Source organism: Trematosphaeria pertusa, assembly GCF_010094035.1.
Source record: "Trematosphaeria pertusa strain CBS 122368 unplaced genomic scaffold BU26scaffold_1, whole genome shotgun sequence".
Taxonomy (NCBI): domain Eukaryota; kingdom Fungi; phylum Ascomycota; class Dothideomycetes; order Pleosporales; family Trematosphaeriaceae; genus Trematosphaeria; species Trematosphaeria pertusa.
In genome coordinates this window covers 2,037,168-2,061,190 of record NW_022987212.1, presented here as the reverse complement: position 1 = coordinate 2,061,190, position 24,023 = coordinate 2,037,168, and the positions used below count along the sequence as shown (strand labels likewise).

The following is a 24,023-nucleotide window of genomic DNA, read 5'->3' as shown; positions in this document are numbered from 1 at the left end:
CGATACCGATGGGACCAGGATAGAATAGGGCACGCTTCGAACAGAAAGACTCTAGTTGCGGACTTTTTCGAGGCGCCATGGATCCTTCTCTAGGCGCAGCATTGATCGATTACTTCCGCAGAGACATGGAATTGAGCTTGCCATGAGCAGATTGTGAGCTGAAGGCGATATCGGCTCCGAGGACTGGGGTTCCAATACTGCAAGGCACTCGAGTCTACATAGGTATGACGGAGGCGATGAGATGAATTGACTGCAGTGGGATCCACAGTGGGCCCTCGATGAGCACCCGGGCAGACGGATATGCGGCCGTGATCTGGAAGCCATCGCGGTCGACCTGAAACATGCCTCAAAGCTTCAGAGGAGGTTTGTTTGTTTTTTCTCGTATCTTCACGACGCGACTGAGCCAAGCCCCAACGCTTTGCTAGCTGCAGGGCCGGGAGAGATGGAAATGGGAGGTTGCTTTGAACAGAAAATGCTCAAACCTGGCCAATGGGGGTCGGTGGGTGATTTCGGGCGCATCTCGACATGGAGCTGATTGGGGGCACTGACCGTGGCAAGCGGGGAGGGCTTCCGCTCGGGATGCACTCGAAAGGGAGTAGCAAGAGTTGATCTTTGCGCATTTCGTCTCCAGACCCTGACTAGGGACAGGGCCGGGGTCGGGCTGCCACTGACCAGCCTCACGCTGCAGCCCAGCACGCTTTCGGTTCGCGTCTGCCATGCGACGCTGCAGGGCCTGATGCAGGGCGCCGCGTCCTGTGTCGACGTCGTGCCGTGAAGCTTTCCACTAGCGTGGTGGTGAGGAGAGCTTTCGAGTCTCACGATGGTGGCCCGCACAACTGCTGCCGACGGACGAGGTGCAACGAGGGTCGCCGTTCTGGAGAGCCAGTACCTGTGTGGCCCTCGTCACGGCGCCTTCCGCAGCCGATGTCGTCGCATTGGCTGGATGAATTGACGAGAACTGGACGTTTAATGACGGCGCAAGGAGCAGCAGAACGGCGGCCAGGGGCGCGCAGTGCACCCGCGAGCCCGCCCGCTTTGGGATCGCGCGAATTAGCGTGGCGTCGTCTTCTTCGTGAAGGCCCAGCTCCACACCAACGCTCGCACCAGGGCCCCTGTCCCCTGTCGCGCACTGACAGGCCGCCGATGGCTCCATTTTGGGCGGGTCCAGGATGAGCTCTGCGGGCCGCCGTCTCCTCGACCGTTGTCGTTGATAATACTGACGCGGGCTGTCCGTCGCCCTTCACGCTGCATCTCGTCGCCGGCCCAGTGTCGACCCTCCGCGTTTGCAGACTTGCAGTTGTTGTGCGGGCATCACTCGACGTGCACCTCGCCTGGACGTGCCTTCCTCGCTTGCGTGTAGTCGACAACCGTTGGAGAAAGAACACCACCGCGACCCGACCCCCGACAGGCAGGCACGACCCTTGCGACCTCCAGTCCCTCTAGTCCCTCCAGTAGTCCCTCCTTCACAACCTCGCTCGACGAGCAGCCCCTCCTTAGCATCCGGAGCACTCGCTATTTGGCCGGCCGCGCCCCTCCCATTCAGAAACAACGCTCCGTGGTCCACTCTGTCATTCACTGCCTGCGCAAACCCTCCTGCTGCCATCCGTGTGCAACAGAAACCTGACCTGTCACAGCCGTCCACAGGTGCAACCGGCTGCGCTCGCCTCCACCATCGCTGTTTCAAAGCTTGCTCCACGACCGTTTTCCAATTCGTCATTCTGCTACACCAGCCCGCGTTCCCGAAGAGGTACGCCTGGGACCCTAGCTCGAGCTCTTCCCTCGCCCTGCTATACCGCACAGCAACGTGCTGCACGCCGCGCGGGACGAACGCCAGGGCCAGTTGCTCTCTGAGACACTTTACATCATCGGCAGCAGCATTGCGATCGCGCGTTCGCAGCCAACTCTACGGGTATGTGCCCTTCCGTGTTCGACATGTGCGTCGTCACATTCTTCGCCCCCGCCCATTCCCACGGAACCATTCCTCAACGATCCATCACAACAACAGTACACACTCGGCTAACATCACCACCAGCCAAATAACAAGCATCGATAACGCTCGGAGCACCGTCACCAATATCGCCAGTCAAGCTCGGACGCCATTGAAGCACAGGACCATTCGACGCGAGTTTTCACCAACTAACTTGACTCAATGACTGCGAAGCGCGCCAGCGAAGCTGCGTCGCAAAACTAGCGCATCTCCCGCAGCGCGGCCTTTTACTCTTGGGACACATTCACCTACCGTTCGCTGCAGCCCGACATGGCCGACTTTCTGTTGGCCAAGGACGAGGTGGATAAGCACGCGAGCGCATTGGTGGCGCCTTTGAACATCTCCAAGTCCCCCAAGAAGTTGCAGAACAGAGAACCCAGGCACATTCGACAGTCGTCGTCAAGAGGCGGACACTCCATAAAGTCGCAGTCGCAAATATCGCCGCCGTTGACACCGCGGTCCTCAAGAGAAGGACTCCCTCCGCACCGACTATCACAGCCCGTCTTCCACAACTATCTGCGCGCCTTCTACCACTTCCATCCCAGTTCAACCGTCTCGTCGTCGACCGATGAATCCTCCATCACCGTTCCCATCAACCAAGGCGACGTCATCCTCGTGCACTCGGTGCACCCCAACGGCTGGGCTGACGGGACTCTGCTGGCCTCCGGAGCCCGCGGATGGCTGCCCACGAACTACTGCGAAGCCTACGATCATCTCACGATCCGTAACCTTTTGAATGCGCTGACGCACCTCTGGGACCTGGTTCGTGATGGTGAGAACGGCGACCTCTTGGTCTTCACAAAGCAAGATTATGTAAGGGGCATGATAGCGGGAGTGCGGTTCTTCCTGGTAAGTCGAAGCTCCCGCAAGGGCTTCGAGCCGACGCGCAGAACACTGCTCACTGTCAGTATAGGAAAAGACGCAATGTCTAACAAGGGATTCGCCCCTCATCGTCGCGCATGTCGGTCTCCGACGAATGCGCAAAGGGTTGCTGGGCGACCTCTCATCACTCGTAAAGAGTGCCAAAAAGCTGCAGGAGACGCTGCAGAACGAGACACCCGTACCAGTATTTGAGCAGCTCGACGAGCTAGTCCTCAGAGCGTTCAAGCTGGTAACGAGAGCGGTGCGCTTCCTCGACATATGGGCGCAGGATGCAGTGTCGCTGTCGTTTGACCTGGGCGATGCGAGCAATAATAGACCTCTGACCCCTCCATCTGACTCCGCCGATCCTTCTGTGCAACCGCCGGCACCGTCGAATCAAAATGGCGAGGACGTCGCGCCAGCAAATGAGAACGCGTCTGCTGTAGCACAAGCGAGCGCGAATGCAACGCAGGAGGAATTGGACAGCGCAGCAACCCAGCCACCACGTAACCTCCATCGCCTTTCTGTCGCCTTCTCGATCCCTTCAGATTCGGACGCTCTCCAATCACCTTTATTGCCGCCTCAGCCCCAAGGTCAGGCGAAGCGCTTTTCTGTTACGCACCGTCTGTCGTACACCGGAAAGGTTCAAGGCACGCGAAAACAAAACCTGGCTTCAGAGCGGCTGAACGCAGCACACGACTCCTTTTTAGGTTTCATCGGCTCCTTTATCGGGTTGCACCTGCAGTCGCGTTCGTCTGAAGAGCTCACCCTGACTACCCAACGATCCGTCGTCGCCTGTCGACAACTCCTCGCCATTGTCGAGACAGTATGGGAACGCGACTCACGAAGATCCGAACAGCTGGAGCAAGCAAGGGAGATGATGTACACACGACTCACCGACCTTGTACAGGCCACCAAGGATATGTTCAGCAGCTCCGAGGCAGGCCTGGGTGAAGAGGTGGTCATGCCGGACTCAGGAAAACAGCTCGTTACTGCGGCCACGAGCTGTGTACGGTCCGCTGGCGACTGCGTCACAAAAGCTAGGCTAGTGATCGAAAGGATAGGAGACTTTGAATTTGAGAATGAGGAGGAGGGTCTCTCGAAGACGATTTTCGAACAAATCGGCCAGGAAGCCTCGCAAGAATTGGAACAGCCTGAGGAACAGCCCGAGCCACCAAAACAGACTGAACCAATTGCGGAGACCGACAAGCCGCTCCCCGCACCGCCAGTCGAGGAGCGCAAAATGCCGCCTCCCTTGATCATCTCCGAATCGAAACCGCTGCCAGAAGTGCCGCATTCGCCGTCGATCGCTAGTAACAGGACAAGCCTACAGCCCATACAGCCTGCTATTGTCGAGAGTCCCACGGCCGTCTCCTTTAGATCCTCGCGCTCCTCTCTACCACCTGTGAACCAGCTTCCGACTCCTCATCTCCCTCAACCTAGTCCGTCTGAGTACTCGCAGAGCCCCGCGAGTGCAACTCAACGGTTCTTCTCCAAATCCGCAAGGGCCGACAGCGTCAATGCCTCTGTCGCCGACTCGAGTAGTACTTACCGGTACAGCATGAAGGGTGACACAGGAAGCATCGTCTCACAAACTTCCACACGTGCCACTACCCCGGATCACTCCCCGGCTAAGAAACACAGCTCGCAAACCCTGGTGAGCAGCTTTGGAAGTTCATCTGAGCTCCGGTCTATGGCTAGCGAGGATGTCGCTGCGGTTGAGGAACACCTGCTCGAAACGACATACGCTCATGAACTCATCTATAACAAGGAGGGTCAGATCTCTGGTGGTTCACTACCTGCGCTTGTCGAGCAACTCACGACGCATGAGTCGACGCCAGATGCCGTCTTTGTAACCGCCTTTTATCTCACCTTCCGACTATTCACGACCCCCACCGAACTCGCGCAGTGCTTGATTGATCGTTTCGATTACATCGGCGATAGCCAGTGCGTTGGTGTCCCTGTCCGCTTACGAGTCTACAATGTCTTCAAGGGATGGCTGGAAAGCCACTGGGTCGGGGAGAGCGACTCCGCTGCTCTCGGTATTATCTTTTCATTTGCCACCGGAAAACTGCGAGCAGCTTTGCCCGCCGCCGGGAAGCGTCTCGCCGAATTAACCTCCAAAGTCACTGAAGTCCGCGCTGGAGCTCTCGTGCCACGGCTAGTGTCCTCCCTCGGCAAGACTGGAATCTCAAATACCGTGTTTACGCCGGCTGATAACAACGTTCCTAGTCCCATCATGACCAGGAGCCAACTGAGCGCACTGAAGGCCTGGAAAGAAGGGAAGACTCAGTGCAGCATTCTTGACTTCGACCCGATGGAGATGGCCCGACAGTTCACCATCATCGAGTCGAAGCTCTATTGCTCCATTCAACCAGAGGAGCTTCTTGCCTTGGAATGGACGAAGAAAGTTGGCTCTAAAGCTGTCAACGTGCGGGCAATGTCAACCCTCTCGAACGATCTCGCAAACCTAGTCGCGGATACAATTCTGCATCTGGAGGATGCAAAAAAGCGAGCCATCATCATCAAACAATGGGTGAAGATTGCGGTGAAATGCCTTGAGTTGAACAACTATGACTCGCTGATGGCTATCATCTGCTCGCTGAACTCGTCAATGGTGCTGCGGTTGAAGAGGACCTGGGAGCTCGTCTCCGCTAAGACCAAGGCCCGCCTCGAAGAATTGAAAACCATCACAGATGTCGGTCGCAACTACGCAGTTCTCCGTCAGCGCCTGCAGAACCACGTGGCGCCGTGCATTCCTTTCGTCGGCATCTATCTGACGGATCTCACCTTCGTCGATGTCGGCAATGGCACGACACGCCAGCTTCCCGGCGAGTCCGGTCGAGATAGCGTCTCCGTCATCAACTTCGATAAGCATATGAAGACAGCGAAGATCATCGGCCAGCTCCAGTCGTTCCAGGTACCCTACCGTCTCGCGGCGGTACCAGAGATGCAGGAGTGGATGGAGTCGCAGATTCAGCGAGTTCGTTCAAGCGATCAAGCGAACGTTCAGAGCTACTATCGCCGCTCGCTCCTTCTTGAGCCTCGGGAAGCTCCCCAAATCCCAAAGGCGGCGCCACCTCCCGTTGACAGCAGCGCCGCCAGCACCATCACGGCCGACAGCCGTACCAACTCGAAGGACAGATTCGAGTTTCTCAACTTCCACTTTTCCTCAACGAATTCTGTTAAAGACCGATAGAGCTAATGCGTGCGCTTCGATGCGCCTTCTCGGATTCAAAAGCCGACATGTTATGCTTCGTTTGGATAGATGCCGGTGCATGCCCTACGGTGTGCCATCAGACTTCCTTCTGCTTCCATATGGCAGGATATGTTTCGGTGCGAGCATATCTTACAGCTTATATTTGACTTACATTTCTTTCGTTTTCCAACATGTCACGGCCCGTTACGATGGCAATGCTCGTTTTCCTTTCCGTTTCTTAGATACCACTGCTAGCGATTTCTTTTCTACCCTGGACGGGCATTTGCATGGTTTTGGGGAAGGCAACTCATACCCTCGTCTTTTCTCTCGCTTGGCTGGGTTTTGCATCGACGGGAGCACCGGAGCAATGGAGACGGGCTTCCGTGGAAGGTGCAGTTGTTATGTGGCCGGGGCAAAAGAAGGCGTTCCCTGTGTAAGAGCGGAGGACAAAAGCATGAGGCGAGGAGCGTGGAGACACTGCCTCGATACAATCTTAAGTCACCAGTGTGCATATGGACGAAGAATACTGGAAGTAATGTACGAAAGATTCTGCCAACCAAAGTGGTCTTGTGTGCTTGAACGTGCCGAGTGAACGCTCGTGATAGCGCAAGTCGTTCGGGAGCGCCAAGCTACTGTGGACGGTAGCCATGCTGCGATTCACTTCCTTTCGCCCCCCTCTTGCCTCCTGGAAGATTTGGTAATAAGACTGCAAGCGATCACGAGCGCAGTCGGTGACGGCGGTGGCCGTGGCCCACAGGTGGCGCCGCGGAAGGAGCAGCGCGCAGCGGTGCAGGGCAGAAAAGGTCCGGGTACCACCAGGCCTTCAGTACGAGACCTCTCCCTCCACGCCTCCTACACCTAGCAGTGGAGCATGTCCCCATGAGTCTATTCTCTTCCTTTATTATTGACCCAGTAGTCCGCCATGCGCGTCGCATTTCCGGTGCCATACCGCAGGTCGGAGAAGGCGGCGCGCCTGAGGGTGTACTTTCACGTGCAAATCGCAGTTCCACGTCTCCCACTCCAGCGATCGCCCCTCTTGACGCGACCGTAGCGCACGACGAAGACGCTCCCCAGACGGAAGACGGCAGCCCAGTGATAGATCGCTTTCGACAGTACTCGCCGTTCATTCGCCGTCCCCGCTCTGCTGGTGCAGAGGACGAGGGAGCAGGCGGCCATGCCGGCAGCTTGCATGAGCCTCCGTTAAGCTTATCGCGCCGGCAAACAGCACCGAGCACGCCCATCAGCATCCCGGCCGATGTAAGCATGTCCTCCAATCCGTCGCGCACACTCGGCACGCATTTTGAACGGCGCCATCTCGACTCGCCGCCCGCTGCAGCGCCCTCCACGACGACCCTCCAACGCCCGGGCAGCCCCGGGTTAGATACAGAAACCGGCGCACAGCATGCTCCAACCATGTCCGAGGCGCTGCCCGCCGACGATGGCATGCGCCATCTCCGGGCGCGCATCCACGGCATCAGAGACCTGAAGATTACCGACGCGGAAAAGGCGCGCATGATGCACAGTCTGATGACGGAGCGCTACAACTTCCTGCGACCAACCTCACCGAGCAGCTTCGTCTCGCACGACCGCCCCTTCACGCCTACGTCTGGCCAGTCCGTCTTCTCAGAAGTCCAGATCTCGTCTCCCGTTTCCGCTGCGTCCGAAGTCGACCCCGAGAACCCCTTCAACCTGCGACCCGGCGACACCAACCCCACGTATCGGCGTCGGTCTGCCGACCACACGGTAGGCATTGCTGGGGAAGACGAGGACTTGGACACCTTTGAGGAGCATGTCTCACTCGGGTGCCAGCACTATAAGCGCAATGTCAAGGTGCAGTGTTACGACTGCCGGCGATGGTACACGTGCCGGCACTGCCATGACGCCGTCGAGGAGGACCATAATCTGAACAGGGTGAAGACGCAGAATATGCTCTGTATGGTGTGCGGCACTCCGCAGAAAGCCGCAGAGTACTGCACACAGTGTGGCACACAATCGGCCTGCTACTACTGCGTCATTTGCAAGCTGTGGGACAACAACAGCAGCAAGCAGATCTACCACTGCACCGACTGCGGAATCTGTAGGAGAGGCGAGGGTCTGGGGAAGGACTACGTACATTGCAAGGTATGCTTCGTGCTCCTGTGGATTGGCTTGTTCGCTGACATCCATCCAGAACTGCAATGTGTGCATATCCATCGCCCATGCCACGTCTCATAAGTGCATCGAGCGCGCCACCGACTGCAACTGTCCGATATGTGGCGAGTATCTGTTCAACTCCTCCACTGCCGTGGTCTCCATGCCTTGTGGCCATTACTTACACAAGGAGTGCTACAACCAGTACATGGAGACGGCGTACAAATGCCCCACATGCAAGAAGAGCGCCGTGAATATGGAACTGCAATGGCAGAAACTAACGCAGGCGATTGAAAGTCAGCCAATGCCCGAGCAGTTCGCCAATACTCGTGCAGTCATTCAGTGCAATGACTGCTCTGCCAGATCTTCCGTCAAATATCACTGGCTCGGGAACAAGTGTAGCACCTGCGATTCCTACAACACGAACGAGCTTCGAATACTGAACGGTCCGGAAAGTGAGGAGACTGCAAATGCTCTCCTAGATGCCGATGTCGATTCAGGAGCGAGATCACCGGTCAGTGTAAGCTCTCCCGCTTCCCAGCCGCTTCGCTCGCCTCGTTATTATTTCCAGCCCGACGAACCAGAACAGACATGGCTCCCAGGACAGTTACCTTCTTTCCCCTTCCAGATGCCTCAAATGCCTCAGATGCCCCAGATGCCTCAATTCCCAGGGATGCCCCAATTTCCGGGCATGCCTCAGCTCCCACAGTTCCCCCAGATGCCGCAAATGCCTCAGATGCCGGATCCCTACGAGCTGATGGAGCGCGTTCGTAAATCGTTTGATCACTATCTCAACCCGACGGGCGAAGTCCGTAACGAGGACGTCCCGATCATCGACCTGGGCGAAGAGCACCGCGAACGCCGCGCCACGGATGGCACCACTGTCCGGGAGCCCTCGCTTCCCCAATACGTCCTCGAGCGCTTCCATAGGTCTATATCGCCTCTTCGCAATTATCTGAATCCATCTACAGACCAAATTCCTAGACTAGATCTTTCCGAGGGACATGACCCAGATGATCTTCAGTTCTGGGGCGAGGACGGCGGGCGAGTGGATCACTTTCTCTCTGGCGGTGAAGTGGACGATGGCGACGATGAAGAGAGCAGCAGCAGCAGCGAGGAGAGCATGGATGATGAAGAGGAGGATGACGAAGGCGATGTTGAGGAAGACGGCAATGACATTGAGCTACCAGGGCATCGGTGACCTACTCGTAGGTATCTTCGGCGTTCACATGGAAAGAGGGGCTTCCACACTGGAGTATGGATTCATCAATTCCTGTGTCAGCATTGGAGGTGTCATGGAGTACTGGAGATGCCTGGCACACTCTTTCGTGAACATAAATACCCATCTCATATAGAAAATAAACGCCCTATGAAGCTCAAATCTACCGCTGTCTTGTAGCTCTGGTTTCAGAGTCACGTGCCGGATGGCCCGCGCCGCTCGGTTAACGCTTGGCATGGATTTTGCAACCCACACGAACATCACCGCCGCGAACTTTCCAACCTCAAACCGTCCCCGAACCTCACCCACAACTAATTTTCAGCGAGGAATCATTCGGTAAGCGCCGATTTCTCTTTTCAAAGTTGCAATTACCAGCATTCCGCAATTGGACTCGCCAGAGCAGTCCCTCCGCACGATGCACCTGCTAACCGCACCCTCTCCATTGCAGAAATGCCCAACGTAGGCAAGAGCAGCGGCAAGAAGCCGGCCGGCAAGACCACCCGCAGCGCCATCGCTGACGTCGTCGCGCGCGAATACACGATCCACCTGCACAAGCGAGTATGTTGAGTTCAGTTTTGTGAAGTCCAACGATGGCCCACACACATCAAAGCCTTAGCCGGCGAAGTGTGCGTGGGTATCGGGCGGAAGACTGCAAACACAACATGCTAATACGGAATGCGTGGCTATAGGTTCATGGCGTTTCTTTTAAGAAGAGGGCCCCAAGGGCTATCAAGGAGATCCGAAACTTCGCTGAGAAGGCTATGGTATGTGGCTCCCAACTTTCACTGCCGCATTGTGGGCGTCGAAGTTCCTGTCGATGCCTAGTCGCTCAGATTTTGCTTCGCTTTGAAAGGATGAACGCTCACGCAACCATAAAGGGCACCAAGGACGTCCGCCTAGACCCCCAGCTCAACAAGAAGGTCTGGGAATCCGGCATCAAGGGCGTTCCCTTCCGTCTGCGCGTCCGCATCTCCCGCAAGCGAAACGATGAGGAGGGCGCCAAGGAGAAGCTGTACTCGTACGTTCAGGCCGTCAACGTCAAGGACCCCAAGGGTCTGCAGACCACCATTGTCGAGGATTGATAAGCGCTTGGAGCGAATGGGGACAGAGTCGAGAACTGGTGCATGCATGGAAAAGGATGGCGTTTTGGCGGGATGCTGAGTAGCTTTGCAAAATATACCGCGAAAGGCTTGAATGATATCTGAATCAATGGTTCATCCCCGCCATGTTTAAGGATTCTCGATCGTGAAACTACTGTAGAACCCATGCCCCTGCTCGCTGTCTCTGCTTCGCACGAAGTACTTCACATCATTCAAATTACGTCAAGTTCAAACACTTCTGATTTCCAGAGTATCCACACATTTGAACCCGGTTTCACACCGTGTAGTATTCCCCGGATATACAAATGCGCGTAACAGCCAGCCTAAAGGTCTTCGCGAGTGTGCGCAATAGCACATATAGTCAGCTGTACGAACCAATCTCCTTGCACGGCGAGTGCTTTAAATTCGGAGCATCCCCTTCCGCAAGGGGCCAATCTCTCTTCTAACGTTTTTCTTTCTCGTCAGGTGCCTCTTTCTCCAGCTCCTTTTCGCTTCGCCTTTCCTGAAGCCCTTCAACACCCTTTCCCCATGCGCCAGCTCGCTTGCCCCATCGCATAGTACCCTATACGTGCGTCCATCCGATATTTGGCGGAGGATCGCTTGTCGTCCTGAAGGGACTGGCTCCGTGAGCGAACGTCCCCTGCTGCTTGTCCATCCGTGGATCTCTGTCCGCTGACAGGTGTGCATCCGATATCTCAGAGACATGGGTCCGCTCCGCGGAAGCGTCAGCAACTGGCTCAAAGCGCGATGGGCGCTCCCAATGCCGGGACTCCGGGGGCAGCGGCCTCCACCAACTCCTTCCCTCTTCTCCGGCGCCAGCGTCGAAAGGGGAAGCGGACGCACGCTCCCACCAGCGCCGCGAACACAGCTCCCACATCCTACTTTGCGCCCGCTTCACCGCGAACTTCTCATCCTCGCCCGTCAGCCCACCTATATTAGCGAAGTCCGGCGCTTTTGCACTTAGCTTGCGCTCGTCGGTGTAGGAGCTGCCGGGCCGGCGGACGCGGTTTGGCGGATCGTCTTCCAGGGCGTCGGCGGAGAGTGCGGGGATGTGGTAGGAGCTGACGTTGGGGCGGAAGGGAGATGTTAGGTCTTGGTGGATTTCGGAGTAGGTTTCGGGGTGGACGGCATCGGCGGAGAGAGCTTCTGCTCTCTCGTCGGGTGTGGGAGACGCGGAGGAGGGGGAAGAGGGGAAGAAGAGATGGTCTGGAGAGGCGGCCGCTGTTATGAGGAGGCGGCAGCGCGCTTCGTATAATGCGTCGAGCAGCGTGATTAAGCGTCGAGCTTCGTTCTTTTGCGCAAAAGAGAAGATGGGGATGTCGGTGAGGATGAGTGTGTGGTAGGTCGATGCGAGGGTGATGTAGTCTGCGGGGCCGAGGGTGGCGCCGCAGAGTTGAGAAAAGGTGAAGAGTGTGTTGCCGGCGTATTGGGCTGGGATGTGGAGAGGGCGGCCGTAGACTATGAGGGTGGTGGGTGCCCAGAGAATCGGAAGGTGGTGAGGGGTGGATGTGAGGTCGTGGAGAAGGACGTCCAGTGTTGTTTCGTGGGTGGCAAGCTCGGTGGGTGATGCCGTTGATGAGGGCGTAATAAAATAGTGCTTCGGCAGGGTGGTTTCAGAGGAATGGGATGGGGTAGCTTCGGCGGTCCCAGTCGAAATTGGGTCAGACGGTATGCCTTCTGCAGGCACGCTCGTGGATTTGGAAAGATCTTCGAAGACCTTCAGCCCTACCGTTCTATCTTCCCCTCCTGTCACTCGACGGTAATCCTTCTTCCCCTCCATCTCCCAGACCTCGCACCTCGCTCTCAACACTTCCAGAAACTGCGCAAACTCCCCCGCCTGCCCTGGTCCATCATCCCTTCCCACCAAGCCCCCAATGCCTAGTGTCCATCCCAACCGACTGAGTCTCGACACCGGCCTTGCAAACTCTATGCCAGCGGCTTTGGCGAGTTCCTCAGGCATGCGGTTACTGGTAGCAATGAGCACCCCGCCGAGTTGGAAGAAGGAAGTCATGAGGTTGGACAGAATCTTTGAAGCTGCGCGATCCGGGAGTTGAAATTCGTCCAGGAAGAGGATGGGCGACGTTTGTATGAGATCGCGCGCTAGCCACAGTAATGAATACTCATCCTGAAGATTCTCGCCCTTGACCACTGATCTCGACTTCCGTAAATGCTCTAGACGGGAAAACGTATCAAGCATGAACGCGTTGAAGTGCCATCGTCTCTTCTTCCGATGGGGCAGGCAGTCTGCGAATAGGTCGACGAGCATAGATTTTCCAGTCCCGACTTCACCGTGCAGCATCAGGCCCTGAGGGCTTTGGAGTTGGAGAGCCGCCTCATGGCTCGTAAGAACGCGGGTCAAGGCCAGCGAGTCGCGTTTCTCCTTTTGCGCGAGGAGGGACGTCCATAGGCCTCTTGTTCCAAGGGTTCGCTCATCCGGAGAGGGCGGCCGCGGGACATCATGGCTAGCAGCAACAGCTCTACTTAATTGTTTCAGGCGGTCGGAGTATTCTATGCTCGGTTCATAGTCGATCAACCGCTCATAGAGTTTTTGGAGGTGTAGTGCTGCATATCAGGTCAGTGGCGATGGGCTTGGCGCAGTTAGAATAGTAGACGTCACCTACCGAGGCGATGCTGGGAGGGATCGGGTTGTATGCGGTTGGTGGCTATGAGACTGCGGTACAAGATGAGAGGATTGGTGATTGTGAGATGTGTTCCATTGGGAGGCATGAGGGTACTGTAGGGGAGAGAAAGCGGGATATGGATCCGAAATTTGAAAGCCCGAGGTGGTTGATCTGAAAGGTTGGCGCTAGTCTATATCGGGATTTAGCGTCCGCGAAGAATGGGCGGCAAAGCCGCCTTGGTAGAGGACAGGAGAAGAATATTTGGAGGGAAGTTGATAGGATTTTGACTTTCGATCTTTGAGGGAACTAAAGTGAACCGTAAATCGAACGCCAGAAAATGCAGTAAGGTATCTGCGTGAACGCATAAGTTCCGTTAGATCAGATATTTGTGACACCAGGGGCCCATGTATCCCCTATCCTCTTGATCTCCTGGATGAACTTTCGACTAGTGATTTGTGTCGAGCCGACTCTCTGCTCAGCGTTTGCTGTCACTGGTGAGTGCTCGTCCGGGTTGTAGAACGGGTTCCGCAGGAGCATAATGTATGCCGTCTGCAACGCCCTAAAAGCCTAGCACATGTGAGCATTACTGAAGGTAGAGCCTAGAGATTCCGGACCTCTTACTGGCTTCAGGTCTGCATCTCTGAGTCCGACGGCAATGGAGGCTTTGCTGTCTAGAGCAGTCGCCGGCCTTCCCTCCATATCCACCACGATGACGAACTTGACGCCGGTGTTCGTCAGCCAGCCATACATAGCTAATCGTTCATCGACAGCCTGGAGCAATCCGAAGTCCTGGTCTGCCGTCTTGTGCGGTAGACGAGCCTCGAAGATGTCCAGGCAGGACGAGAGAAGGAACTGAAACTCCAGCGGTGCTCGTTCTTCCGGCGGGAACAGCGATATGTGAAGGGGGTTATTCTGCAATACGTGAGCTTAGATGTACTTCAAGAGGATTTGATCCAAGTAATACTCACGTGCTTCCCGATGACCCCTATGCACGCTATTGATGGCACTCTGCCTGACATCTTGCAGTGTAGTAAGTTATAACTGTCGATATTACTGGAATCAGGCGCAGTCCCGAGGTCTTAGTCGCAATGTAGCACTGGACTTCGAAGGAGCGAATTGGAGGCTGTGTTCGCCGATGGTGTCCGAAAGTGGTGATGGCGAGGTTGATGGTTTGCGCGCCAACATCTCTAGCCAACCAGAAGCGAGCTAATCGAGGCGAAATGCCAAGCCCAACCTTGACTTTGACCTCATCCGCTTCGCGACCTCCCCTCCCCATCGCCACCCTGACTTCCTTCCCTCTCCACTCCTTCGCCAAACCTTTCCTTTGTCCCTGTTGTCAACATGTTGTCGACAACGAGGTCTGCGGCCTCAATGGCCATGCGAGGTGCGCATCCACCGCCCCCGAGCTTGCCTTTACCCCGGAGCTAACATTGTGGACAGCCAAGCCTTCGACCGCTTTGCTGCCATACCGCGCCGGAAGCGCAGCGTTCCTCTCGTCTACCTCGTCCAACTCCGCGACGCCAATGCAGAAGCCTGGTCTCGTTGCTGGGAACCCGGGAACGCCGCCTCCGATGAAGCAGGCGCGGCGAGAAGTGCCATTGCCCAGCCAGGAGGGCAACAAAGGCGTGGTACAATACGCGCTGTAGGTGGAAATTTCTTAGGCTGCTGTTGGAAGGTTTCGTGGAGGCATGAAGACCTGGGCTAATTCGCATGCAACAGGACCACTCTCGATCAGATCGCGAACTGGGCTCGCCAGAGCTCGCTCTGGCCCATGACTTTCGGTCTCGCATGCTGCGCCATCGAAATGATGCATCTGTCGACACCCCGCTACGACCAGGATCGACTGGGTATAATTTTCCGTGCGTCGCCTCGGCAGTCGGACGTCATGATTGTGGCAGGAACCCTTACAAACAAGATGGCACCGGCACTGCGGCAAGTGTACGACCAGATGCCTGATCCGCGATGGGTCATCTCTATGGGCAGTTGCGCAAACGGCGGAGGATACTACCACTACAGCTACTCAGTCACAAGAGGATGCGACAGGATCGTGCCCGTGGACATCTATGTTCCGGGCTGCCCGCCCACGTCAGAAGCCCTGATGTACGGCATCTTCCAGCTACAAAAGAAGATGAGGCATACGAAGATCACGAGGATGTGGTACAGGAAGTAGAGGAGATTCTTTCATTTCTTCAGCGGTCAGGTCTTGCGTTCATCATGCCTGTGGACATTCAGACAACTCACTCTGTACAAATCGAATTTTCTACTTCAAAAAGTGGTTTGCTACTGATGACAGCTTACAGTGCGTTCGTCTTTTTCCTTTCGCGTCCCAGACGTAACTTGGGGCCCCGCCGTCCACCGGGTGATCCTCAACCTCTATTGATCGCGATCTGGACGCGTCCATTGCCATGCACCATGCACGGACTTGCCTTCCGTTTCGTCTTTGTTGCCAAGATTAGCATCCACCGCTCCGTGACCTGCCTGAGTTGCCCGCAAGCGCCAGCGACATCTTCATTTTCTTCCGAGAACCAACACCTCGACAGTCTCGCCACCTTCCCGGTCTGACGAATCAAGATGGCCGCCGTAAGTAACTTTTTTAGGCCTTGCTTTTCCTGCTCAAGGACCGTTCCCGCCAAGAACCGCCGGGTCAAGCAGTAATATGAGGTGAAGTTTGGTATTTAAGTTGGCATTCACTCATAGATCCTGGGCCATGCTTCACCCCTCACTTCACCGTAATGGAGCAAGCGTGGTGAAGCAGATATTGGGCGGACTCGGCTAACCACGACGGTATTATGAGCGAAGCGAAAATCGCAACTGCTGCAACTTCCTACTACCACCAATACCGTGGGGTTGGAACTCGCCATGAGGGGGGTGATTGGCAAGCGCGAGCTGGTCGAGCTCGGATTATCACCAGATTTATGGGCAGGAGGAGCGAAACGAAAGCGGACCACACGGCCCACTCCCAAAACGAAAGAGCGAGAATGCGCGAGCTGCTCCGAAATCCTCTCCAAGGACACATTCCCGCGGCTTGCCGCTTGCACGCATGAACCGGACACCTGCAAGCAATGCCTGGAGATGTGGGTGGAAACCCAACTCAATATCGCAAATTGGGATCGGATCGCCTGCCCCTCGGAGGGGTGCTCTCAGCTGCTATCCCACGACAGCTTGAAGGACCAAGTGGCAGAGGAGCTATACAACCGGTGAGTTTTCGAGCTGTCTCCACTCGGAAAGCAAATGAGCCGTGATACTGATAGTTGTCAGTTTCGACGAGCTCTCCGCGCGAAGCGCACTCCGCGATATTCCCAACTTCCGGTTTTGTCTGGCCTCGGGATGCACGTCCGGTCAGATCCACGACAGCGGCATTGAGGGCAACATCTTCCGCTGCGCTGCGTGCGGGTTTCGTGTATGCACCATCCACGACATAGCTTTCCACGAAGGTGAAACTTGCGAGCAGTACGACGAGCGGAGGAGACAGGAAGCAGAGCGAAGGCAGCAGCTTAAAGATGAGGATAAGGCGAGCGTCAACACTGTTGAGCGCGTCTCGAAGCGGTGCCCTCGCTGCGAAACGAAGATCCAGAAGAATGGCGATTGCGACCACATGACCTGTAAGCACGGAAGATCTTCTCCTCTATGATTGGACTAACAGTTGATACGCAGGCTCCCGTTGTCGACATGAATTCTACTGGCGTTGCTTCGCACCGCATCGCGGACCTCAGGGCATCTTCACCATCGGAAATAGCGCACATACGAGCAGTTGCCGTCATCATACGCGGAACTTGCCGCAGTGAAGCTGGCGAGTTGCGGTGAAGATGTTTGCTCAACCTGAAGCCCTTGGGCAGATAGTTTGTGCTTGCAATGCGAAACTTGCCAGGGAAATGCGAGTGTGCATAGACGTTTTACCTGTCAACTGACGTCCGGTTATATATTTCTGCGGCTTAGGTCCTTGCCTCCTAATAGCCCGCTGCTGCAAGGTTCGCTGGATCTTGCTCAGAATTCGTTGATCATAAACAGGGAAATTGGAACGAGCAATGTGAAAGGAAATGGTCATAAAAATCAATAGAGGGGTGTCCCCTTGCCGCACACTCATCTGGAACGTCACGCTACAGTTACACGATTGAAAGCTACGCCACTTCGACGATTGTTTTCCCTCGCGAGTTGCACCCTTCAATGGCCTCCTCCCATGCACTTTTCCACAATTGTTTAATTCAAGCATCTGTTTCCGTTTTGCTATAGAGCCATTTTTGTTCTACAGTCTCTCTCTTCGTGCTTTTGGCGCGCAGACGCGTCAGGTCGCCTGATCTTCAGCCTGGGGAGCTAAGCCTCGGCCATCCAACTCCTTCCTCACAGAGAGAAGGCCCAGGCTGTGGGAAGCTCGGTAGACAATTGAAAACAAACAGACATCGTTCAAACGCAGGGGACGGAGTTATTCAAGCCAAGGCCAACAGCACGACTAGTATTGCCTACATCACCTACATGATCAGCCTAAGTCAAGTCTCCTCCGGGATAGGATCAACAATGGTTGCGGCAAACCTAGACCCTGACTCTCTCCACATAGAAGTCCAGGATTCTACTATCTCGACGATAGAGAACAGAAATGGGTCCTTCGAGACTTCTTGACACCCATGAATGCGGAGACAGTGCGGGCCACACCGTTCGCTATTGTGCTAGGGCTCTGCGATCAGCAGTGCATGAAGGACGAGTGGTTTCGTGGGAGGGAACAGATGCTGCTGCCGAAGGTTGCGGGGAAGATGGAGAGGTATGTGGAGAGGTTAGAGCTAAGTTGGGGAGGGATTCGAGCTCAAAGGAGGGACGTGGAGAGAGTATGAGGGATACTAAGTAGTGGCGCGGAACAGGCTTAGGGTGAGTAATTGTTGAGAAGGTGTTGGGAATTCTATGCCGAGTTTGAAAGTGAAGACTCGCGGCACGTTTGCGAGCGAGACCCGGCCACTCTTCTATTAGCGCATGTCTAAGGCGTAACGAAGCAAGCCGGCAGATTCATGTCGCGTCTCGCATCCCTTTCAAAGAATCTATAAATCAATCTATTATCTCGTAATAGAAGGTAGCAGTGGCGAGAGGCACAGCCTCTTCTACCTATGTACACTACTTGCTAATACATATATGCATGATGATCAGAACAGCAAGAATCGAATACTAGCCCCTCGCTTCCGCCCGCCATCCAGCCCGGCACACCACTCTTTTCACGCCGCCTAGTGCTTGTTGCCAATCTCCATGCGCTTCTTCAACCTGTATGCAATAGCCCTCTTCCTCGCCGCCTGGGTCTGTGTGAAAGCAACTGAGCCACCGAAAGGACCGGCTCCCGCGCCGTTGCGCACACGTGCAACGCAGACGTTGGGGACGCCAGCGACGGTGGCGTCGCAGGTCATGCCGGCCGGCATCTGGATCTGCATGGGGAACTCGGTGCTAGTCGCGAGGGAGAGGCCCTGAACACCAAGTCCCGGGACATCCTGGGTGACTTGGGCGTCCTGGAATGCAGCCGGGTCGGTTCCTCCGGATGTGCCGTCAACGGCGGCCTCAAAAGGACCAGCGCCATCCTGGTTGATCTGTCTTGCGTTAGATATCGTGCAGTGGGGAGATAGTGAGGGAGTGGCATACCTGACGGAATGTCATGTCCACAGTGCCATCATCACCAGCAGTGGGCATACCGCTGACCGCACCCTGGCCGGCAGCAGCAGCAACACGAGCCTCTGGCGGGCCCTCAGCCTTGGTGCCGCCACCGCCCAGGAGTCCAGCGATGCCCGTCGCACCACCTCCGCCGGCACCCTTGCCTTTGCCACCAAGAAGGCCACCGAGGAGCTGGCGCCTCTGGTTCGGGATGTCAATGTTGTCCTCGACGCCGACGCTGGCGGCAGCTCCTGCGTTTGTGGGAACATTTCCAGAACCCATGAAAGCTGCAATCATGGTGGCGGCATCTACGTTGCCGTTGCCCTGGGTGCGGCCGAGGGGACCGCACTTGCCGCTCTGGATTTCGCGATCGCGGATGATCGCTGTGTCCGCTTGAGAACCGCAGCCGCTAAGGCAGTTGTTAGTATGGACAATATGGGGAAGAAAGGTGGGGAGCATACTTCGAGGAGCAGTCACGAGGAGTGCCGTCGGCGACAGTAAGACCAGGCATTGTCACACCGTTGGCTCCGTTCATCGAAACGACCATACCGTGGGCAGAGACATAGCTCACCAGTCCAGCGGTGAGCGCGATTTGCTTCGTGAAATGCATGGTGCTGAGGCTCAAGACTAGGCGAGCCCAAAAAAATTATAAGACTAATCAATAAGATGGACAAGAAAAAGACTGAGAAAAGGAAGTAGCCCCAGGCTAGATGCAAAGAAGACTCGAATGAAGGCTGAGTGGATTGATGCTGGATGATGGCTTGAACATCGCTACCGTCCATCCTACTTATACACCTCCGCGAGCGGATAGCTTCTTCTCCAGACTTCTTGGAATTATGCCAACACACCAATTGCCTTCCCAGATGGAGCACAGCATCCTCGGATGGTCGACCAGCCTGGAGGCCCAAGACCGACCACTTCTTGATAGTCGCAGCGTTGTTTGCCTCACAGGTAAGGACCAAGCTCACTTGGCTGTGCGATCGCGTTTCCTAAGGAGCTTGGCTTCCTTGGAAATAGGTCATCCAGAGGTGCCCAGCCGCCCGAGTTTTCCGGGTGCGTTTTATATCGAGGCTTGGTAGGGAAGAGATGTGTGTTTAAAGGCGCAGGCTGTGTTTTGGGCATTGAAACGCAACAACTTTATGCATCGTTTCTATTGTTGCAACCGCGGCTTGTTTGCGGGAGGTATCGACCCGAGTGCCCGGATGAGTGAGATTTTGAAGCTTTCGAAGAGAGAATGGACGGGACTCCCATTTTGCTTTCTTCCAACTCTTTCGGGAGTTTTCCCATGCCCAAATCGATTACTACTTTGCAACTTGCCAAAGATATTGCTGCTAAGCCTCGGAAACTAGGGCCAAGATGAGCTAAATTTATCGTGTGGTGCTTGTTGTTTTCCACGATCAAACATATCACGGGCTTGGCGATGGTTTACTAACGTTTCACTCCACGTTTCCGAGAGGGAAAAGAAACAGATCTCAGACCGCTTGGAATTCGCATACCTCGGCTGGTCGTGATCCGAAAATAGATATGGTCTTGGTGCTGACTCTTGGTTGTCGATGATCTACGTCCAAGAGAAGGATGCGCACTTGGTACCGAGGAGAAATTGAAAGTCCATTAGACGGTAGGTAATAACGATTGAAGTTATCAAGAGTGACATAACTGGTGTATCTTTACTGACCAGGCTCGACTTTCGGGTTCCATCCGGTCCGACATGCGCTGCTGGTAATCCCTGGTCTGGATGGTGGGATCGATGCACTGAAACCTTAAGATGTTTTCGCTTTCGAACATCGACACTTGAGACCCGCGGCTGGAGAAATTGCGGGCTGTCGTACCACCGGTGGTAGAAGAGAGGCTCGAGGTCTTTGGCTGCGCCGCTTCAGCATCCTCCACCGCAGGCACCAGCGGCAGCGGCAGCGCCAAGCCCAGCAGCTCCACCCGTTGCACCTCTCGTTCCCCCCTTCAATCCTTGATTGTACTCCATATTGGATTCCGAGGCCCAAGCCGGTGGTCCACCATACCGTTCTATAAGCGCTTTGTTGATGGCCTGCTGGCTATACGGATCTAACTCTTTCTTTCGGTGGTGGCGTGGCCGTAACACGTTTGAGATCCTTCGCAGTTTTGACAATTGAGCAGTACTCTCCTCTTTGGATGCCGATTGGTTCTCCGAAGGCGCCCTCTTTGTGGTCGTGTCTGGTTGGAGGTCAGATGTGTGAGAGGCATCGAGGACGTGTTGGTGCTCACCTGTGTTCGACATGATGAGGTGCGTGCGCAGTACGCTGCTAGTATCAATTAGGACTTCGGAAGGACTCTTCGTTTCTTTGCTCTTTATGTGCTTTGGGAGAGGGCTGAGAGTTTTATGCCTGAGGTTCGATGAAGCTCAAGGGATGGCGTCATAATGTAGTGGCTGTGCAGCATCACGTGCTAAGAGACGCTAGGGCTTAGACTGGTTTGGAAGCTATACCCCTTTTGAGACGGAAGGCACGGACCGACAACCGCATCTCGTTATCAGCCTCATACATTGCGACGGCTCCATATGCAATCTCACTGGTCCTCGACGTCGGCACAGCGTCTATAGATGCCGAAAGCTTGTTCAGGAAGTTCAAAGCCAAGGTATTCAACAATTATGGGTAGCACACCGATGTCCCACTCATTACTGTCCAATCTATTCCGTGGCATTTATGACACGGAGGCCACCCTCCTGAGCAGAAGAAGCACGATTTGGACACGCTCTCAATGAGTAGGCACAGCGAGTGGCACACGCGTGGATGCATGCTTACCCCACAAAAACGTGGGCGCCTCATGTAAGATGAACCCGGACTGGAATCTGGGGAACACTTTATCTTCACTGCTTCGACGCCCTACGCCCAGGGTTTGCTATATTTTCTTTAATCAGTTTTCATTTCCCTGTCTAATTGCCATATGACAGAGGAATTCTATTTCCTTGCCTCTCGTTTGTCCTCTACGGGAAGGCCGTAGCAGATTCTCTTCAACCTCATGGCTATATAAACGCCATACTCCTATCTCCAAGATGGACCGGCCTGCCCCAAGTCGCCCTCTCGCTTCTAATTTTAAGTCCCCACCATGAAGGTCTCGTCTCTTCTCTCCACCGCGGTTCTCGCCACCAGCGTTTCCGCACATACCATCTTCCAGAAGGTTTCAGTCAATGGCGCCGATCAAGGACAATTGAAGGGCGTTCGAGCTCCCGACTCGGATTACCCGATCCAGAACGTGAACGATGCGAGCTTTGCTTGCAACAAGGACCTCCGACATAAAGACAGCACCGTCATCTCTATCCCGGCTGGCGCGAAGGTTGGCTCTTGGTGGGGTCATGTTATCGGCGGTGCTCAGTCCGCGGGAGATCCTGATCATCCAATTGCAAAAAGTCACAAAGGTAAGCTGTCTCTTTCTCAGGGCTCGACTGGAGCTGACACATGATAGGACCTATCATTTACTATCTTGCCAAGGTCAGCGACGCCGCTTCGGCCGGCACAACCGGGCTACAGTGGTTTAAGGTTGCCCACGAAGGCTTAAGCAACGGTAAATGGGCCGTCGACAACATGATTTCGAATGGCGGCTGGCACTACTTCACGATGCCCAGCTGTGTCGCGCCCGGGGATTACCTTATGCGAGCCGAACTCATTGCCCTACATGGTGCTCAGACGTCGGGAGGGGCCCAATTCTATATGGAATGTGCGCAGATCCGTGTCACCGGCTCCGGGACGAACACTGGAAGCAACTTGGTCAGCTTCCCTGGAGCGTACCGAGCGAACGACCTCGGGATCCAAGTTAACATCTACGATAATACGGGTTCGCCGTATATGGGTGGCAAGCAGTATCAGATTCCCGGGCCGGCGCCGCTTACTTGCTCGGGTGGGAATGGCGGTGGAAGCACTGACACGACAAATCCAGCTCCTGTTACTAACCCTCCGGTTGATCAGGCGGGACAGACGTTGTGGGGTCAGTGCGGTGGATTGACGTGGACGGGGCCGACGACATGCGCTTCTGGAACTTGCAAAGTTAGTAGCGAGCACTACAGCCAGTGCGTACCGTCGTAGAGAGGTTTTCATTTCGCTGCATCATAGCGGTATGATTTGGCGGAGGTGGAAGCGGGATCCCAACATAAATTAAACGCTAATGCCCCCTGTGTGTAATCTTCTTTGAGAGCTAAGACTACATAGAAAATTTCCTTAGCCTATACGAGCAGCCCACACAGGTGCTGTGGGGTTGACGGAAGTTCCCCCAACACAATTCTTGAAACTTATCAAACCCGCAATTATAATTAGGAGCAATTCTGAATGACAACAGATACCGAAACTCTCAAAAAGTGAACTGAAATTTGCGCTCGACTGAGCCATTCACGGGCCATCGAAGATACGAACGATAAGTCGAGCGCTTCCACATCCGAACTTATGGCCAATGCAGAACATCCTCGGCAGGATTACCCTTCCAGCTCGAAAATGGAGGCACTGGCAGACGAGGCTCTAGCTAATGAGTGATCGAAGTATGCCGGCGCCCACATCCTAGAATGTAACTCTAAAGGTTGTTCCTCATCGTAATTCCTGGCGTCCTGATAGCTCTCGCTTGATAGGCTTGCGAACCCTGAAAAGCGTGAGGAATGGACAATTTCGGAAGGTTTCTCACTTACCATCGGCCCATGCCCGTCGAAGTTGCCTGCAGAAGATACCGCAAAGCGAATCACGATAATGTATACCAGCTACAGCCGCGATTAAGCTCAAAACACCGAACGTGGCCAGGAGAACTGTATCCGTTGTTCCATTGCCCTCGGCCATTCTTGCAAATGGATCGCTTCCAGGTACGTAAGGTAGGTAGGCAGTGCAATGATGAATTTGGAAATTGATATTGACTTGAAAAGCAGCAGACTGAACGAAGGGCCAGATGGTAACCACTCTAGGAGCTAGCATTAATTTGTTGCTAATGCATACAAAGAGGGCAGGAAGAGCGAGCGCTACCTACAATTTTAAGAAGGAAGCCGTGGCCCTACCTTCTGTGCAGCTCACCAAAGGCTTCCAATGATGCGAATACCAAAAAGTTCTATTGGAATGAATAGTACGCGGAGATGACTGCTGGAGGACGCTTGGATTGATAAACGCCAGAGATCCCGTATTACTGAAGGGGAGCCTTTAATACTGCTGTGCTGGCTAAGGTTCTTATGCGGGGCTAAAGATTATGCGGGAGCTGCTAATGGTGGATTGGTTGCCAATCGGAGCGGTACGCGGCTAGGTCTGATTCGTTGTTCCCCAACCTGGGCGACGCTTCAAGATTAACATAG

The 24,023-nt window shown here is 55.0% G+C and overlaps 11 protein-coding genes across 11 annotated transcripts; 6 read left to right on the top strand and 5 right to left on the bottom strand.

Annotated features, from left to right (window-relative positions):
- Positions 1-421: 421 nt before the first annotated feature.
- BU26DRAFT_574274 (uncharacterized protein) lies at positions 422-1,153 on the bottom strand (the record flags this gene model as incomplete). Its single annotated transcript, XM_033834331.1, has 2 exons — positions 422-753; positions 820-1,153. 2 exons carry the CDS (start codon positions 1,151-1,153, stop codon positions 422-424), a joined length of 666 nt encoding a protein of 221 aa, XP_033691292.1.
- An 896-nt stretch (positions 1,154-2,049) lies between these two features.
- On the top strand, positions 2,050-6,180 carry BU26DRAFT_18191 (ras guanine-nucleotide exchange protein Cdc25p). The gene is made up of 2 exons (XM_033820392.1): positions 2,050-2,836; positions 2,901-6,180. Exons 1-2 carry the CDS (start codon positions 2,258-2,260, stop codon positions 6,045-6,047), a joined length of 3,726 nt encoding a protein of 1,241 aa, XP_033691291.1. The 5' UTR covers positions 2,050-2,257; the 3' UTR covers positions 6,048-6,180.
- A 704-nt stretch (positions 6,181-6,884) lies between these two features.
- On the top strand, positions 6,885-9,558 carry BU26DRAFT_444944 (uncharacterized protein). Its single transcript, XM_033824578.1, has 2 exons — positions 6,885-8,168; positions 8,218-9,558. Exons 1-2 carry the CDS (start codon positions 6,927-6,929, stop codon positions 9,376-9,378), a joined length of 2,403 nt encoding a protein of 800 aa, XP_033691290.1. The 5' UTR covers positions 6,885-6,926; the 3' UTR covers positions 9,379-9,558.
- Positions 9,559-9,706: 148 nt separating this feature from the next.
- BU26DRAFT_513119 (uncharacterized protein) lies at positions 9,707-10,535 on the top strand. The gene is made up of 4 exons (XM_033827551.1): positions 9,707-9,732; positions 9,845-9,954; positions 10,086-10,160; positions 10,275-10,535. The coding sequence occupies exons 2-4, from the start codon at positions 9,847-9,849 to the stop codon at positions 10,476-10,478; spliced, it is 387 nt and encodes a 128-aa protein (XP_033691289.1). The 5' UTR covers positions 9,707-9,732; positions 9,845-9,846; the 3' UTR covers positions 10,479-10,535.
- Positions 10,536-10,712: 177 nt separating this feature from the next.
- Positions 10,713-13,241, bottom strand: BU26DRAFT_599005 (uncharacterized protein). Its single transcript, XM_033835068.1, has 2 exons — positions 13,118-13,241; positions 10,713-13,058 (listed from the first exon to the last, which is right to left on the bottom strand). The coding sequence occupies exons 1-2, from the start codon at positions 13,221-13,223 to the stop codon at positions 11,059-11,061; spliced, it is 2,106 nt and encodes a 701-aa protein (XP_033691288.1). The 5' UTR covers positions 13,224-13,241; the 3' UTR covers positions 10,713-11,058.
- Positions 13,242-13,340: 99 nt separating this feature from the next.
- Positions 13,341-14,280, bottom strand: BU26DRAFT_444939 (Sedlin). Its single transcript, XM_033824577.1, has 3 exons — positions 14,086-14,280; positions 13,739-14,029; positions 13,341-13,684 (listed from the first exon to the last, which is right to left on the bottom strand). Exons 1-3 carry the CDS (start codon positions 14,134-14,136, stop codon positions 13,496-13,498), a joined length of 531 nt encoding a protein of 176 aa, XP_033691287.1. The 5' UTR covers positions 14,137-14,280; the 3' UTR covers positions 13,341-13,495.
- Positions 14,281-14,433: 153 nt separating this feature from the next.
- BU26DRAFT_472406 (NADH-quinone oxidoreductase) lies at positions 14,434-15,381 on the top strand. Its single transcript, XM_033825427.1, has 3 exons — positions 14,434-14,501; positions 14,558-14,759; positions 14,837-15,381. Exons 1-3 carry the CDS (start codon positions 14,459-14,461, stop codon positions 15,285-15,287), a joined length of 696 nt encoding a protein of 231 aa, XP_033691286.1. The 5' UTR covers positions 14,434-14,458; the 3' UTR covers positions 15,288-15,381.
- Positions 15,382-15,896: 515 nt separating this feature from the next.
- BU26DRAFT_444933 (uncharacterized protein) lies at positions 15,897-17,119 on the top strand. The gene is made up of 3 exons (XM_033824576.1): positions 15,897-16,314; positions 16,376-16,719; positions 16,772-17,119. Exons 1-3 carry the CDS (start codon positions 15,977-15,979, stop codon positions 16,900-16,902), a joined length of 813 nt encoding a protein of 270 aa, XP_033691285.1. The 5' UTR covers positions 15,897-15,976; the 3' UTR covers positions 16,903-17,119.
- A 1,202-nt stretch (positions 17,120-18,321) lies between these two features.
- Positions 18,322-19,346, bottom strand: BU26DRAFT_412511 (cell surface protein; the record flags this gene model as incomplete). The annotated part of the gene is made up of 3 exons (XM_033822974.1): positions 18,322-18,675; positions 18,728-19,145; positions 19,198-19,346. The coding sequence occupies 3 exons, from the start codon at positions 19,344-19,346 to the stop codon at positions 18,322-18,324; spliced, it is 921 nt and encodes a 306-aa protein (XP_033691284.1).
- Positions 19,347-21,674: 2,328 nt separating this feature from the next.
- BU26DRAFT_18150 (carbohydrate-binding module family 1 protein) lies at positions 21,675-22,854 on the top strand. Its single transcript, XM_033820390.1, has 2 exons — positions 21,675-22,124; positions 22,172-22,854. The coding sequence occupies exons 1-2, from the start codon at positions 21,815-21,817 to the stop codon at positions 22,786-22,788; spliced, it is 927 nt and encodes a 308-aa protein (XP_033691283.1). The 5' UTR covers positions 21,675-21,814; the 3' UTR covers positions 22,789-22,854.
- A 125-nt stretch (positions 22,855-22,979) lies between these two features.
- On the bottom strand, positions 22,980-23,597 carry BU26DRAFT_18157 (uncharacterized protein). Its single transcript, XM_033820391.1, has 2 exons — positions 23,379-23,597; positions 22,980-23,332 (listed from the first exon to the last, which is right to left on the bottom strand). The coding sequence occupies exons 1-2, from the start codon at positions 23,521-23,523 to the stop codon at positions 23,172-23,174; spliced, it is 306 nt and encodes a 101-aa protein (XP_033691282.1). The 5' UTR covers positions 23,524-23,597; the 3' UTR covers positions 22,980-23,171.
- Positions 23,598-24,023: the final 426 nt, after the last annotated feature.

Excerpts from the sequence above, each read along its gene's own strand:
- BU26DRAFT_18191 (XM_033820392.1), top strand. The coding sequence starts at position 2,258 with ATGGCCGACTTTCTGTTGGCCAAGGACGAGGTGGATAAGCACGCGAGC. Across the intron at positions 2,837-2,900 it reads CGGGAGTGCGGTTCTTCCTG|GAAAAGACGCAATGTCTAAC; the intron begins GTAAGTCGAAGC and ends CTGTCAGTATAG.
- BU26DRAFT_444944 (XM_033824578.1), top strand. The coding sequence starts at position 6,927 with ATGAGTCTATTCTCTTCCTTTATTATTGACCCAGTAGTCCGCCATGCG. Across the intron at positions 8,169-8,217 it reads AGGACTACGTACATTGCAAG|AACTGCAATGTGTGCATATC; the intron begins GTATGCTTCGTG and ends ACATCCATCCAG.
- BU26DRAFT_513119 (XM_033827551.1), top strand. The coding sequence starts at position 9,847 with ATGCCCAACGTAGGCAAGAGCAGCGGCAAGAAGCCGGCCGGCAAGACC. Across the intron at positions 9,955-10,085 it reads CGATCCACCTGCACAAGCGA|GTTCATGGCGTTTCTTTTAA; the intron begins GTATGTTGAGTT and ends GCGTGGCTATAG. Across the intron at positions 10,161-10,274 it reads ACTTCGCTGAGAAGGCTATG|GGCACCAAGGACGTCCGCCT; the intron begins GTATGTGGCTCC and ends GCAACCATAAAG.
- BU26DRAFT_599005 (XM_033835068.1), bottom strand. The coding sequence starts at position 13,223 with ATGCCTCCCAATGGAACACATCTCACAATCACCAATCCTCTCATCTTG. Across the intron at positions 13,059-13,117 it reads TCCCTCCCAGCATCGCCTCG|CACTACACCTCCAAAAACTC; the intron begins GTAGGTGACGTC and ends CCTGATATGCAG.
- BU26DRAFT_444939 (XM_033824577.1), bottom strand. The coding sequence starts at position 14,136 with ATGTCAGGCAGAGTGCCATCAATAGCGTGCATAGGGGTCATCGGGAAG. Across the intron at positions 14,030-14,085 it reads TAGGGGTCATCGGGAAGCAC|AATAACCCCCTTCACATATC; the intron begins GTGAGTATTACT and ends CACGTATTGCAG. Across the intron at positions 13,685-13,738 it reads GAGATGCAGACCTGAAGCCA|GCTTTTAGGGCGTTGCAGAC; the intron begins GTAAGAGGTCCG and ends CACATGTGCTAG.
- BU26DRAFT_472406 (XM_033825427.1), top strand. The coding sequence starts at position 14,459 with ATGTTGTCGACAACGAGGTCTGCGGCCTCAATGGCCATGCGAG. Across the intron at positions 14,502-14,557 it reads GGCCTCAATGGCCATGCGAG|CCAAGCCTTCGACCGCTTTG; the intron begins GTGCGCATCCAC and ends CATTGTGGACAG. Across the intron at positions 14,760-14,836 it reads GGCGTGGTACAATACGCGCT|GACCACTCTCGATCAGATCG; the intron begins GTAGGTGGAAAT and ends CGCATGCAACAG.
- BU26DRAFT_444933 (XM_033824576.1), top strand. The coding sequence starts at position 15,977 with ATGAGGGGGGTGATTGGCAAGCGCGAGCTGGTCGAGCTCGGATTATCA. Across the intron at positions 16,315-16,375 it reads GCAGAGGAGCTATACAACCG|TTTCGACGAGCTCTCCGCGC; the intron begins GTGAGTTTTCGA and ends GATAGTTGTCAG. Across the intron at positions 16,720-16,771 it reads CGATTGCGACCACATGACCT|GCTCCCGTTGTCGACATGAA; the intron begins GTAAGCACGGAA and ends GTTGATACGCAG.
- BU26DRAFT_18150 (XM_033820390.1), top strand. The coding sequence starts at position 21,815 with ATGAAGGTCTCGTCTCTTCTCTCCACCGCGGTTCTCGCCACCAGCGTT. Across the intron at positions 22,125-22,171 it reads AATTGCAAAAAGTCACAAAG|GACCTATCATTTACTATCTT; the intron begins GTAAGCTGTCTC and ends GACACATGATAG.
- BU26DRAFT_18157 (XM_033820391.1), bottom strand. The coding sequence starts at position 23,523 with ATGGCCGAGGGCAATGGAACAACGGATACAGTTCTCCTGGCCACGTTC. Across the intron at positions 23,333-23,378 it reads TCGACGGGCATGGGCCGATG|GGTTCGCAAGCCTATCAAGC; the intron begins GTAAGTGAGAAA and ends CACGCTTTTCAG.